The following is a 14,880-nucleotide window of genomic DNA, read 5'->3' as shown; positions in this document are numbered from 1 at the left end:
TTCTCAGCAGGAAAAGCAATACCTCCAGCTTTCCAGTTATGGAAGCTGATGATGTATCCACGCCACAAGCGCCTACAGAGCTTCCCACCCCAGCGGGCTCTCGGCGCGGCCAGGCACAGAGGTTCTGCTCACCGCGGTACTGCGGCCTCCCACGCCTGCCAGCAGCTCAGCAGCTGGGGAGAGCTCCGCTCCGAATCTTCCGAGGCACAGCCGGGGACGCGGCACAGGCGCTGCAATGCGGCGTTCACCCAGCTCCCACACCGAAGACACACACCCTCCGCAAGCACAGTTCTTTCTAATTGGGGTCGAGCTAAATTTAAGTTCTGTTTGGTTTCCTTTGAGAGAAAAAAATGAAGGGGGGGAAAAAAGTCTCTCTGCCTACGAAGGGAGCGAGGCCTCTTCAGAAGTCAGGGATAACGCGAGATTTGCTGCATCTTGCAGCTCCCTGAAACACACTAGCGTGGCGGGTGTCAACAGCACCAAACCAACCGGGACCATCTCTCTGGGCGACGCAGGAACAGCTACTCCCTGCCGAGCTTGGTCTGCTCCCAAACGGCGCTTCGCTGGCAGGGGAAGTGTTCAAAACGCAGAAGGAGCCAAGAGATGAATAACACACTAAAATTAAACGGAGACGGGCCTCTTCAGGCAGGCTCCAGGGGGTGGCTGGAGAGGTATTGTGCAAACCAACGTACCTGAAGGGACCACCACCACCACCTCTGCTAGATTTAGAGCTGGTAGAGAAGGCAAAAATCCCGCACATCAAAACTGGTTTTACTCCTACAGGTCCCTGCCTGTAGTTCAGATTGGATACGTGACCGGGAAGAGGAGCACCAAAGGAGAGACCGCTGTTACGCTCACTGAAGCAACACATCCACGTACACCCCAGCCCAGTGACCAGCACTACATGTGGCTCCTCATGCCCACTTTCCAAAGCAGCTTAGAACACAGATGATTCTGAAGAACAATCCTGCGGTCTGCCCACGACTCAGATCCTCACCTAAGGAACAGGACCGTGCTGCTTCCTTCCCCTCACCGCTGTCTGGCCAAAAAGGGCCTTTGGGAAAGGGCTGATTCCCACCATCCAGAGGTGCAACTCCTGCCACAGAAGGGCCCCACCAGTGTTTGCAGAGCTCCAAGCATCAGCATGCTACGCACTGGAATTAAAACCCCAACCCAACCAATCCAAAACCCAGCACGCTGCCTGTCTACAGCTGCCAGCCCAGCAACCTGAGTCACCAGGCGTGAAGATCTGAAGGTGCAGTACTCGCCCCTACTGCTCCTATTGTAAACGGTTCTTAAAAACCTCCCTTCCTATACCCACTCACAGCGTTACTTCTCAGATCCACGCACATCAATCAAAAAACGGGCAGACTGCATCCTCGTCAACAAGGACCAGGCGGTGGCAACACCAGCCTGCCTGCTCCACTCCGCCACCCTCCCCTCCGGGCAAGCTCCAGCAAACACGCGTCTCACACCCTGCAGCTTAGCGGACGCGAGTTCTGTCACGCCAGCCTGCGAGGAGCCTTCGAGAGGAACGAGCACCCTGCCTCGGCGCAAGACTGATCTCAAACTCGGGTCAAGCGAGACAAACGCGTCGCTAGTTCAGGGCCCGCCGCGTGCCGAAGGTGAAGCACGTGGACGGAGCTTGGCAGGACGCTATCGCCGGGGCTCTTGCTCTCTGACAGTAAGACAGGTCATATTTGTCCTTCTCCTCCTCTGCATCTCATGCTGCTTTACTCTCCTTTGGCAAGAGGCGCAGCGGGTGCAGCAGGAGCTGCTTACTTGCTGAGCCCGCAGAAGGACCACGTACGGCAGTGGGTAGCACGCGTCCTCTGCACTCGTAGGTTCCCTTCTGGACACACAGGCACCCGATGGCAAATGCACGCTTCTCCTAGCTGAGCAACCCGAGCCAGCTGCCTCAGCACGGTGTTTGGTAAGAAAACGTCACACCTGTGCCAGTTTTTGTCCTTCCTCATCCCTTTTTATTCTCTCGGGCTGCTCCTCTCTCACCGTTTCCTATCTAAAAGACAAGCAAAGCCTCAGGGGCTCACGACTGCGAAGCCGGGACTGCCCGTGTTGTTGTACAGGGATTTCTTCAGAATTTCGGCTTTGTCAGCTTCCCTAAGCTGATGATTAATAAAATTCTTAACGTAACTCCGGTTTGGTTCAACACTGCATTTCGGAGGAGCACGTGAATGCCTCGCCACTCGTTTCTAACTCTGTGGACAGTGTCATTTTCTCCTTCAGTCCTGCTGAATCTTTGGGGCATCAGGCAGCAACCCATCAAAACTAGCATTAACCTCATCGACCCTACGAATGTACTGGGTTCTTCTTCGGCTTTCTGAACGGAGATGTTTTATGGTCGTAATCCCAAAGCGTTACCAGTAGGTACCACGCACAGACTCCGCGCTCCCACAAAAATACCTGTTTATGGTCTGGTTACGAGGTGAAGGAGCAGGACTGCGTCTTTGCTCTCCCTAACTCGACTTTGGGTCTCCTGCGATGTCTCAGGCCCCTTTAGTTGGCTCCGAGACTGAGGAACGTTAATGCTAAAGAACGAGGGACTCTTAAAACGCTGTGCACGCACGGAGCTGGATTCACAGGAACCCAGAAATGTCTCCGCAAAACCAATCCCGGGGATTACTTCACTTGGAATACAGGACAGAGAGCTGAATCACACAGGAAAAAAAACCCCAGTCCTGCTGCGTGAGATGGAGACATGCCCCTGTTAGCAACATTCAAACTGGATCTGCCTCACTCCAGGGAGTTAGGAAAGAGTTATTAAACCTAGGGTGAAAGCAACTGGTAACTTCTCAGACGCAGAGACCTCATTCGCACAGCTCAGTCAGAGCCACCCAGTCGCACGCGATGGGAGGGGAGCGACCAGAACCAGAAGTGAGCTCCTGGGGGCTGTCAGACCGGAGCCTCCAGCAGAGTTAGAGCAGTTCAGCTCAGGACGTGTCTTTTAACGCTAAATAAAATGCGTGCCCCTTAAAGCCAGGGGAAGAAGCCAGCGCAGAGGGCAGGGAGAAGCTGTAATTCTTGCTGACTTGTGCCTAACTCAACTGGACGGGGGAGGGCTCGGGGTAGAAGAGAACTCACTCTTTCCCATTAATGAGCTCATTCTGCTGGCATGTCTCCTGCCCTCCAAGACTGCTCCCACAGCATGAACACAAAACCAGCCCTCCAGCTACCCGGTGGTGTAAATTACCTACTCCTGATGTAGTTCTTACATGGGTTACTGGCTGTTTCTGTCTCCAAACCATCCAGTTTCTGGCGCTCTGATGCTTTTCAAGCCCCAGCAATAAAGATCTCTACTGGTTCCAATTAACAAGCCAATGAGCCTTGCCACAGTCCTGATTCCATAAGAACAAGCTCATATTATTCACCAACTGGTAGTAAAACACTCCACGTCAGGCAAGGGAGTGCACATTGCTGTTACTAACTGAATCCACTGGAAAAAGTGCACGCAACAGCTCCCCACCCTTTACCAAAAGGCAGTCATCCACACCAGGAGTCTGAAGGACCCAGAGAAACTCCTTTTCTACCCCACAGTCACGTTGCTTCTCCTTCGGCCCGCACGCAAAAGCTGGGAGACATCAGATTAACAACTTGGGCATCAGAGGTCCGCTGCAAAACCTCCCGCATTAGGGAAGGAGCAGAACCACGAAACAGCTCAACCAGCTGCCCGAGCCAGACAGCGATGCTACACCCATCTCTGATGTCCTGATGGCTTCAACTCCCGGGCAAAGTGGCTGCAGCCCGTGGCTGCTCCGTGCCGCTTTCCTAAACAACCCTCAGCACACGGGAACGACCTCGGCTAACGAAGTGCGAAAGAACGCGAGCCCTCCGTCTGCTGCTCGGCAGCGCGGGTACCTCCCCGACTTCACAGCCGAGACTGGAGATGTCACAGCGAGAGGGCAGGGAAGAGCGCGTCCAAGGAAAGTTCATCCGAGGAAGACTGGTAATGATTGCCTGATTTTTTTCTTGGAATGGACAGCTCTTCTCTGCTACCTCCCTAGACTGCTGATGGGAGTCTGCTAGGGAGTGGAAGACCTACAGAAAACTCACCATTAACAAATTGAGAGAAAAGTAAGCTGTGACAAAAGATAATATCCAGTTAATTCCTGTAAATGTTGTGAAATCAAGGGAAAAGGCGGACGGAGGATTTACACTGCAAATGGTGCTAGAATCATACAGAGGTATTGAGTCAGAGAAACATATGGATTTAACACACCAGTTAATTATTCATTGATACCGACACATGAATAAAGTTTATTTCCCTGCAAAAAAACAATTTTAGTATTTATTCTAAGACTTCAAGAGGTTGAGAGCTCACCTTCAGTAGTTCCGTCCATCGTCAGCGCTCCCACGTCGAGCCACGATGCTTCTGATCAGCGTTAGTCTCAACTCATCTCTCAGCCTTCGGCTTTTGTTACGCATTTCTCTGCTAGTACCAACTACCCCTTCGCCAGACACGATCACCCCAAAGCACGATTCCCAACAGAGGCAGAACCCCAGAACGGATTGTTTCTTACCATCATGGCCAGAGTTGAGAAGATGCTCTCCCAGGTCACAGCCAAACACCCTTTCCTTCAGGATCCCCCGCTGTTTCAGCTTCTGTTTCGTTGGGCGCGACTTCATGAATGTACGAAGGAAGGTGATGAGCTTGCCGTGTTTTTTCGACACTGCGCAACAAAATGGAAAAAACCACTTTATTTGAGATTTGACAAGGCCAAGCACGACACGTTAAGAACTGTAGTGACATTACCACCAACTATTGACAGAAACAGATTTTCCAAGGTCCGATACTAAACAGAGACCTGGCTTTCGTTCTCATTCTTGCCTAGTGCAGAAATGACAGGACTCAGCTGTAACGGAAGAATTTAACCAAAGCCACGTTTATCCGCAAAGCAGCTTCAGGTGGGAGCGCACGACAGGACTGCCACGGGGCACTGGCTGACGGGCAGCACCTCAGAGCCGCGATTCACCCCTCTGGAAAAACGAACAAGGCTGAACTAACCAACCCAGTAACCTCACGTACATTGACAAACACGGTATATTATCTACAAGCAGAAAGAAATGCCTTGTTGCTGGCTCTCATTCTCGCAGTCTTAGGCGCCTACAGAACAAACAAATGCCTGATAATACCTGAACTTTGAGGACATTTAGCTCCAAGGGCCATAGACCGCCCTTCCAGCAGACCTGCAGCTGCAATGAACGTGGGGCAGGAGTGGGTGACACCAACAAACCCTGCAGATCGGGAGGGGAGGCTGAGCGCGGGTGTGAACGGGGGGCTGAGCAATGCCCTCCAGTGTCAGCTCCTCTTCCTGAGGCCCGCTCTGAAAGCGAGAGGGCTCCGGCCTCCCCGACAAAAGTGCCTTTGTATACATGATTTAAAAGCAGTTTAACTTCAACAGAAGAGCTCTATTGAAAAGAACAAATCACTAGGTATAAAAGGCCGTGCTTTGTGAGGAAGCCTTCACAGCTGTGGAAGCTGTAAAGCTCCTGCAGTACCCAAGGCAAGATCAGCAACCACCCTGCCCTGCTGCTGTCTTGGGTCCCAGAGAAAAAAGACAACCCTGTATCCCACCCGCATTAAAACCCCAAGTACTGTAATCATATTTCAGCAGGGCAACGCTATTTCGAACACAAAAGAAAAGCAGTGAAGACCCCTGATGACAACGGTGCCTCTCTGCGGTGCCACGGCCGCACCCCCCGAAATGCTGCGAGCGGCTTTGGAAGCTGGGGCTCGGCAAAAGAGAGATTTCGGCCGCAACGCTGCGTGCAGGCAGACAGGGTGTTCTTCAACCAGACGACACGAAAAACCTTGTCCCGAGAGCAAGGTCGTACCACGCTACGCTTCACGATGTTTTAATCCCTTTAAACAGCTGAGCATTCTCCCTTCTGTGTTACCAGGTATTGATGCAGCCCCTATTTACACCAAACCCGATTCCAATGACCTTGTTTCTGTCTATGTGAGTAGAGGAGAGTTCTGCTTTTGGATAGCGTCCCTTCTAGATGTGTGACCCCACACTGATCTGCTGCAGCCAAATACATCTGAACACCTGAAATCCTAAAATTCTCCAACAAACCCCATGCCTGCGTTCTCACCAATCAAACCCACACCACTCACCAAAACACAGAGCATTGAGCATGACAAACTGTGGCTACGGGGGCTTTAATTAAAGGCATGCTTTCAGTTTGACGGGGTTTTTTAATTACACACAATAAATTAACAGACTGTGCTGACGTGCCAAACAAAGTTAGGATAGATTTTGGTTGTATCCATCATCGCAGTAAAGTAACGGCTCATTTATCATCTCCTATCAGCCCCGCTCAAGAACAAATGGAGACAGAGTCCCATCTTGACTCGGGTGGAATTTCAGAGGGTTGGCACCCTGGGGCTCCTGCGATAACGCTATCGGAGGTGACAGACCTGAGACAGACAAATAAAGCAATTACTAATACGTATGTATCCACGTGAATCGTTCCACAGACTCCCTGCACAGTTCTTCATGAAGTATCTCGCTTGACTTCATGAAAAACGAGTCCATCAGATAACGGATTTACAATGGAGAAAAACGCATCCAGTCCCAGTACTGCAGAAATTCTCCTAATGCTGGTGACGAGGTCAGCAAGTGACTTCTGGGTGTCACCTCCAGCATTAAAACCAGAAAAAGGTGCAATGGATACACTTCCACGATCCGCGGCTGCGCTCTGCTCGGTGTTGGTACTTGTTTGCATCACTAACCAGAAAGGAGACCTGAGTTTTTAAAACCCAATTATCTGCCCTGCCTTTAAGCCACTCTGTACTGGTTAAAATAATTGTCCTGTTTTCTGCATCGTTAAGCAGACTCCCACAGCCAGCGTAGCGGTGCAAGAGTCCAAGGCGCCGTCAGGGCGATGCCCGAGCAGGTCCAGTAACCAGAAGTTCACTTCTCGGTGGCCTGCTCAGAGATCTGCAGGGTCCCTTGGTTCACCAGGTTTTCCCGCACTGCTCTCCTCCGAATCACTGCTTACTTTGGCAGAGAGTTTCTCAGGTTAAAAATGACTTCAGAGCTTTATACCTACGCAAGAATGATTCACGGATAGGAGTTAGGCTTCTCCTGGGTGGGGAAGAAAAAGAGAACGGCGAGAAAATCCGAGCAGTCATCTCTTTGCTGACAGGTTATAAAAAAGAACAAAAAAGCAAGTAGGTGTCTGATAAGGATTAGCCACCCTTCTAAGCTGTAAGAGCTCAGGAGGCTGTCAGGTACGCTGTCCTTCTGCCAGCAGCAATAAAAGGTGAAATGCTTTCTACCCTGCTTCCACGTCCTCTGGCATCACTTGAGCCTCAAACCAGCAACGCACCCGACGAGAGATTTAATTTCCGATGCGTTTCGGTTTAGGAGAAGCCAGCACCACAGCAGGCAGGTGTTCTGGATGAGCACCAGTGCAAACCACGAGCTCCACAGGGTAAATATTTTTTGCTCCAAACCACCAAACCTTTGCTGTCCCACCGGTGATGCCACCAGCCATAGCAAGCGGTGGCCCTGTGCTCCTACACCCACCCGCCGACCTTGAAAAGAATGGCACTAGCGAACAACGGGAGTTAGGGAACCAAGGCACAGGGTTCAGAGCAGAAAAAAATCTAGGAGGGGATGTGAATAAATTAATTAGCCCTTTTCTACCTTCCTCTATCGTCCCGCCAACAAAGTGGGGGTCTGATAAATGTGAACCATTCACAGTTTGTGCCTCCGTGTGCGGTGTTCAGGTCCACAAGTGTCACAGAAGCCAATTCAGACGATAAAGCAAATTATTGATTACTACCACACCATTTTACATGGTTGCCACAGAGATGCTGCTGAATTACCAACTGAAAGGCAAACAAAACTAAGCAAAAATCCTAACATTTATCCGTATTGCTTCCCATCTCAGATTTAACAGCTGTGAAACAAATTGTTCACCAAGAAAAGGAGGCTTTCCTAGAAGAAGCAGGGACCAGTTTTCCTCAGAAAGGCACGTTTGGCTAAATATCCTGGCCTGATCAAGGAAAGGCAACTTCTCCATCCAGCACAGTGAGACCGGCTGGGGGGGCGGAACCACAATCCAAACCCAAACAACAAAACCCCACCTGAGGCTGGACACCTTTTAAAGTTCTGCTGGCACGAATGAGTCAATTAGGATTGAGAAAAAAAAATATCACACCCTTAGCTGACATAACTAGGCTGGCCAAAGCCTTTATGGGGTGGGAAGGGAAGGAAGAGAAAGGGAGACTTGTGCCAGGCAGTTCATTGTGGTTTTGGGAAACTGCCATAGACTGTCCCTCCCCGAGGAACATTTATCGATCCGACCACGCCGTTGTTGCTACACCGCCAAGCCTTTGTAGAATAAACGAGGCCCGAAATTCCCCTGACGTTGATAAAAGCTATTAAATAACAATTACTTCATTAAAAGCAGGGCTTGTTCAGCCCAATGCCGCGGTCTGAAGAGGCACTTCAGGATACGCTTCACGCAGCTTGCTCACTGGAGAAACCTGCCAGCCATCAGCCGAGTCCAAGTAGTTTCATGGCTGCTGAGAAAGGAACCCACCGAAAGCCCACGGGGATCTCTGGGGATACGCTGAGGTCTTCTGCCTCCTCTACCCTCAGCCGCCGGCGAACCAGCTGAATGGGGCAAGGCACGGCCGAGCCACGGAGCACCGATTTCTGACCCCTCCTGCGCCTGTGCAGATTTGACAGGGACGCAATTACTCTGGGTTTACACCCAGAAGATGAGAGCGCAGCCCAACAGCACCACGTGTCTCAGCCCAGACCGCAGAAGTATCACGTCTGGGCCAGAAAACTCTACCTGAGACCACTTCTAAAATGTAATATTTAGTTACAATCGCCCAAAGGGTTGGCATCAAAAGGAAAAGGAGTATGGAACAGAGCACTGGCTCCTTGGCTTTGAATCATGGTGACCAAACAGGAGAGTCTCTTAATAAACGCAGCCTGGCTGTGTCCCCAAAATTATTTCGTGCAGGCATCTTCTTGCCCTTTTCAGTAAGAAAACCCCCAGGATGTGAAGGCTCCGAGACCAAAACACGACACAGTCGACCCTGCAGCCCTGCACAGCACCTCCCATCTTGCACGCCCGGCCTCTCTTCAAAGACCAGAGGAAACAAACAACAGAAAAGCAAACTGCCCATTTCAAATCCCGCACATTTACACGGAAAAAAAAAAGGTAAGTGCTTGCTCATCCAGGCGTACGGTGCCCCAGCAACGTATTTTGCAGGGGATACTGGCAGCTTCCTACAGGACAAGCTCACAAACCCACTGTCTGTCCCCCTGCAACCCTACTAGGCTTGGGCCGAGGGAAAACAAACCCGTGCTAACCAAACAGAGAACACCAGCTTTACCTCCTGTCGCTATGGCTAATATTTTGCTTTGGAACTCAGGCCCGGACAAACTCCTCTTCACAAGGAAGCAGCACGTTCTCCAGCACAGGGTCAGTAAGCGCTGACTCCAGGGGAAAAGCTTGGAGGGCGGCTGCGACCCGCGCTCCCCGCGCACGGCCGGCGTGTTTGTTTCTCTTCTTATTAACAGCGGTTTCACGCGCTACGGAGCCCGGCTGTGCCCCGCCGCGAGGACAGCGCGGTGCTAAGGTCGAAAGCAAGCACACGCGTGGCCGCAGGGTTTAAACCATATAAACAAACGGCAGCGTCCAGTCACAAAACCAAAGATGGAACACGGTGTGGAAACACCGTCAAAAAAGCTCAGCTAGGGATCCCAAAACCAAAGCGGAATTCGTCCTCTCTGAAGAGGGATTTACAGCAAGTCAAGCTAGACTTTCTCCAGGCTATCAGCCCCTCCAGACCCATTCTCCTCTAAAAATAAACTCTACCGCAGGAAAAGGACGAGCAGCAACAGGCTCTGTTGAAGAAAGAGCAGTACCAGGGACCGGGAGATGAGACGCCGGGTTTAGCTTTGCCGTATTTCCTACGCTCCTGATGCTGCAAACACTCGGGAAGACGTCTGAGTGGACTGAGTTCAACTGGCTCCCCACTCAGCATCAGCTACCTCGGCCCCTCCTCAAAACCTCAGTTAATATTTTTAATATCCATCCCTTCCCACTCAGAAAGACACGTTCTGTGGACCCACACCGCACTGAAGAGAAATTACACAAAGCCAAGAACTGAGTCACATCTCCCACTTCTCTGTCATGTTCCTTAGCAACAAGACATTTTACTCCTTTCCTCCTGCCACAGCAGATTCTATTTTGGAAGCTAATTTATACAGCCCTAAAAACCCAACCAGAAGCTGGAACCACGCACCACCAAGCACCGTCCTTTAGTCCTTGAATAGGGTGCTGGTTTTGAAGAAGGACCAACCAACACCACATCAATAATTGCACTCATCGCTACACTGGGCTCCCTCGTTGGTAATACAGATTTTCAAAAAGATTTTACAATTCCATAGATGTGAGGCTTTAAAAATGTCCTTCTATCTCCAATAACCTTCATAAATGTGTACTCACTGATTTGCTCTATAAAAAAATAAAAATAAACACGCTGCATGCTTTTAGATGCTGCAGCATTTATCTTGTGCCAGGCTGACACCAGTTAAGGCTGGCCTCCGTGTTACAAGAAGCCATGAAATATGTTAAAGGTGATTATTTTCAGTGTCATTAGATAAAAACCACTCAAGTGATGACAAGAAGCAGCCAAGAATAAGCACGTATGTGCAGATATCACAAGAGCACCATGCACATGGAGAGTAGAGCAGATCACTGAAACTGGTGAGGTTGCTGTTCCTACTGCCAAAGTCTAGTGATAAGGAAGCTGCACTTATTCTGGTATCTCCCAGGCTTCTGGAGCCATCCTTTGGGCAGTGGCAGTAAGCAATCATCCCAACTAAAATGCAGCTCTTCCTTGTCCTTGCCACCTTCAGCCTTTGGCTCCAGTTGGGGTACTGGCTTAGTTTGGTTAGCGTAGGAACAGCTGGCATCAGAGATCTCCCAGCCTGGCAACGCAGGGCGTTTTCATGCCCGGATTACACAACCACCTCTGTCAGCTTTCGCTGCATTTGGGTCTAATTAGTCCTCTTCCAGGGAGAGAAGCCTGCCAATTCAAAAGCTGATGGCGTATCTGACCAGCAGCATCGCCTGCTTTCAGCATTCTCCGTTCGACCGAACGCACACATCTGTAACGCTGCGCACGAGGAGGATCTCCAGTTGGAACTGTCTGCAGAGGGCTTCTTCACGTCGATGAGAAAACGAGTACCGGAACCACGCACAATTTCCACTGGCAAAAACTGTTCCCTTGCTCTTCATTGCCGAATTTGCTATTTACGACCGGGTAAGAACAATAACCACGAGGTTAGCCAGATGTCACCACGGAGAGCAAAGTCTGGTACCAAGAAATCCGCGATACCTCCCAGGCCAGAGATACTCCTGGATCTTTTCACTGACTCTCAGGCCACAAGGGAGCGTTGAGATAATCCGACCTGACCTCCCGAACAAACCGACCCCGGGACATCTCCGAACTCGTTCCCTGGAGCGCAGCACACCCACCCTGCGGGAAGCAGCGCACGGGCAGGAGATACCGATCAGTCAGCCAGAGGCGAACGGAGAGGTTTCAGAGGTGCAAGGGCTGACAAGGTCAATCTATTAATTCTATTAACATGTTTGAATTGTAGCTGGAGAATAAAAGCAGCGCTAATACAGTCTGAGCGACAGCGCAGCAGGGATGGGCTCTGGTCAGGTAAGGCACAGGCCTCAAGGGCTTGCAGCCGGAGGTGAGGAACAACGACGGAAGGGGCTGCAGTGCAAAGGAACCAAGTTATCAGAGGCCAAAACTGGGAAACCGGTGGGAGCTGGAAACAAATCGGTAGAGATGAGGGCATTTAGCACACGAGGCAGCAGCGTCAGCAACTCAGGTGACATGAAAGAGGCCACATGGCCAGCAGCGCACTGGGAGACAAGGGGAGCAAGCTGGGAAATGCAGAGCTAGGAGAAAAACAGCAAAAGAGACGCTTGAAATATCTTTTTCCTCTTTCATTCACGCTATGCTTTGCCAAACCCCCACAAGCCCTAGCTGTGTTTAATGCAGTCCTTCTGCTTATCTTGCTTACCCTGGAGATTAACGGTCCCCTTGAAAAACAATGTTCTGACTCAGGTGACTGTCACGAGCAGAACTGAACATCAGACGTGTCCGTCAGGGAGGCAGCGTCAGTCGTTCACCTGTGTTCGCTCTGGGATATTGCGACCGTTTGACCTCGCACGCCCGAGCACACGCTACACCCACAGGTACGTGAGATCTTGACACCACAGCGCGCTGAGGCCTTCGCGCAACACTAAATCCGGGATGCTGTAACCTGAAAGTGTCTCTGATACTTCCACGACTCGCACAGCTTGAGGAGAAACCCTATTTTAGAACAATCCCAAAGGCGGGGCACTGTGTCCCGTGAAAGGTGTTACCGGTTAGCAGATTTCTTATCCTGAACCTCAAGCGGTGCGGTAGCATTAAGGACAGCCAGGTAAGCAGGAACATCAACAACCAAGCCAGCACCAAGACCAACCAGGTAATCAGGTATTAGATACTCTCCAGATACTTGCAAATAAGGAAGAGAGGGGAGAACAGTCGAGAGCCAAGATGCCACCTAACCCATCAGGTGACACCAGAGCAGGTTCAACTGTACCTCAACCATCTCTGCCAGAAGTTCCATCAACCCAACAGTCTCCAGTGATGAAGATGCCACATGTTCTCTGTCGGTAATTGCTACCTGTCCTTACAGTTGGAGTTTCTTACCAGCTTACCTCAACCTCCCTTTAATACAATCTAAACCGTATGTCTGTCTGTCGCAGCCATGGCTTCAGAGAAGTCAAGAACCAACTGTGCTCAAACTCATCAAACTGCCTTTGCCCTCCCTTATTCGCACCCCAGCTGTACGCTGCACGCAGCATCCTTCCTCGACCAAAAGCCTTCAGAACGGCCTAAATGAAGCTGTGGCACGGCTGCTTGAGCCTCACCCACACTATTTCTGCTTCTGTCACAAATGCTACCAGTGCTGCAGGAGATTTTCCAAACACTTGACAGTAACCCAAGCCAACCCTGACAAACGTCAAGTACTTTGGACACACGCACGCAGCCCAGAGCTTTCGCCAGTCATTCAAACACAAACAACGCTTCAGCCCAGTCCTGGCATCAGCTAAACCAGGATAACCGGAGTGACTGCGGCAGTCAAGCTACGCCAGTTTTGCGTGGCAGCACGCTCCAGCTTGGGTGGTGGGAGGAGGCAAGCAATGAAAAAAGATCTGACATGAATCAACAAACAACAGAAGTTGAATAATCAGGAGTTTGGCAGATGGAGCCCAATCCTGGAGCGAGCGGGTGTTTGCTCTTACGCAAGGCCTTGGGAAGACACAGGGAAGGAACCTTTTTATTCCATCAGGGAGGGACGCGAGCAATCCATCCGGAGTAAGGAATAAGGAGGAGACTCAGCTCAAAGCACGCTGCCTCCCTTTTCTTGAGCCACACGACACAGCCGCTACTTCAATCCTCCCGTACAGATCTTCTGAAGTATGCGGTACTCCCAGTATGACAAGCCACATTCCCGCTGCTCTCCCAGTCCCTCCACAGAAGATGCCTATCTCCAATTTCACTAGCCAGAGGGCAGCTGTTTACAGCCCAGACCAGTTGCTGTTGAATTACAGTGAGTTACTCTTCCAAGACTGATATCATTCTAGTTCTTTTTCTATTTACAACCCTTACTAAACTGTTTAGCTATTAACCCCCGTGTTCAGCCCGGAGATGATTCTGCCTTTGGAAGCAAAATTCCCACTCACCTGGAGTGGAAACAATATTGAAGACAACCGCCACCAGCCTCATTCACGTTACAGTCGCTTTACGCAGCACCGGCAGGATATAACGGCTTTAAAGAGGATGAAGATGACATCTCCCCATACACCCTCCTCACCCAGCTAAAGAGGTGCAAAACAGCTTTACTGAAAATGAAAACCGGGCCCAATACATCTGGGGATTTGCGGCGAACTAAATCTGCTTTCTAAGACTTAGGAACGCAGATACCGTATTGTTTCGCCGGCTTTATTCTTCTCCTCTGTCTTCCCAGTCCAGAGCTTTGATTTCAAATGAGACTCTTTCAGCGTGCCTGTGCGGTGCCCGGAACAAAGGAGGCCGGGGAAGAGTGGAAAGGGCAGGCCTCCTGTCTTCTCTGCCATAAATAATACGATCCTGCAGGGCATTCAGGACTCTAGCTTCCAGGAGGTTTTCTGAACAAATAGGAACAGACGTGCCATGGCTACTTGCAAAGCGTCTGCTGTGATCACGGTAACGACTCTCCCTGGGAATTTTATTTTGCAGAGTGTGCATTCACTGCCCCGGGGCTCCCGCCAACAAAGGAGCAGCATTTTTAACCAGGAAGCCCCCTTCCCCTGAACAACAGCCTCAATAATATTAACGCTTAGGAATGCATCCTATGTCCTCCGAGTGCCAGCCTTCGACCCAGGGAAACAAAAAGATAAAGTGATATGCAAAAATTTATTGAAATTCAAACCCCAGACACTGCCGTCCGCTGCCCCTTTGGGAGAGAGGTATAAATCTGAGCGGGAAGCACCGATCTCACATCTCTGCTACCCCGATCTCACATCTCTGCTACCCCGAGGACCGTGCCAGAGGGGGCTGAAATTCTTTCTCCTCTGGGATTTGGGTGGGAATCCTCCCACAAATCATCCCAGACATGAAAGAGCCTCCCCTTTAACAGCTCCGGGCTTGCTACGCACCCGTGACCATAGACTAAGCCCAATAAACCAGTTCGCAACCACAGACCTAGCGAGCAGAGAGGTGAAACAGAAACGTGAAGTCGGAGGTTGGCAGAAGGGAAACAGAAATAAAACAAT

At 50.7% G+C, this 14,880-nt stretch overlaps 1 protein-coding gene across 10 annotated transcripts in view; it reads right to left on the bottom strand.

Annotated features, from left to right (window-relative positions):
- Positions 1–14,880, bottom strand: part of ARHGAP32 (Rho GTPase activating protein 32) — a 275,382-nt gene that overhangs the window by 56,209 nt on the left and 204,293 nt on the right. For all 10 annotated transcript variants that reach the window (XM_075442313.1, XM_075442318.1, XM_075442319.1 and 7 more), the window contains one exon: positions 4,539–4,688. In XM_075442313.1, the coding sequence (XP_075298428.1) occupies positions 4,539–4,688 (150 nt within the window). The remainder of the gene's footprint in view (positions 1–4,538; positions 4,689–14,880) is intronic.

Source organism: Opisthocomus hoazin, chromosome 24, assembly GCF_030867145.1.
Source record: "Opisthocomus hoazin isolate bOpiHoa1 chromosome 24, bOpiHoa1.hap1, whole genome shotgun sequence".
In the NCBI taxonomy this organism is placed as follows: domain Eukaryota; kingdom Metazoa; phylum Chordata; class Aves; order Opisthocomiformes; family Opisthocomidae; genus Opisthocomus; species Opisthocomus hoazin.
Note: the sequence above shows the minus strand (reverse complement) of the source record. Positions and strands in the feature narration are given on the sequence as shown.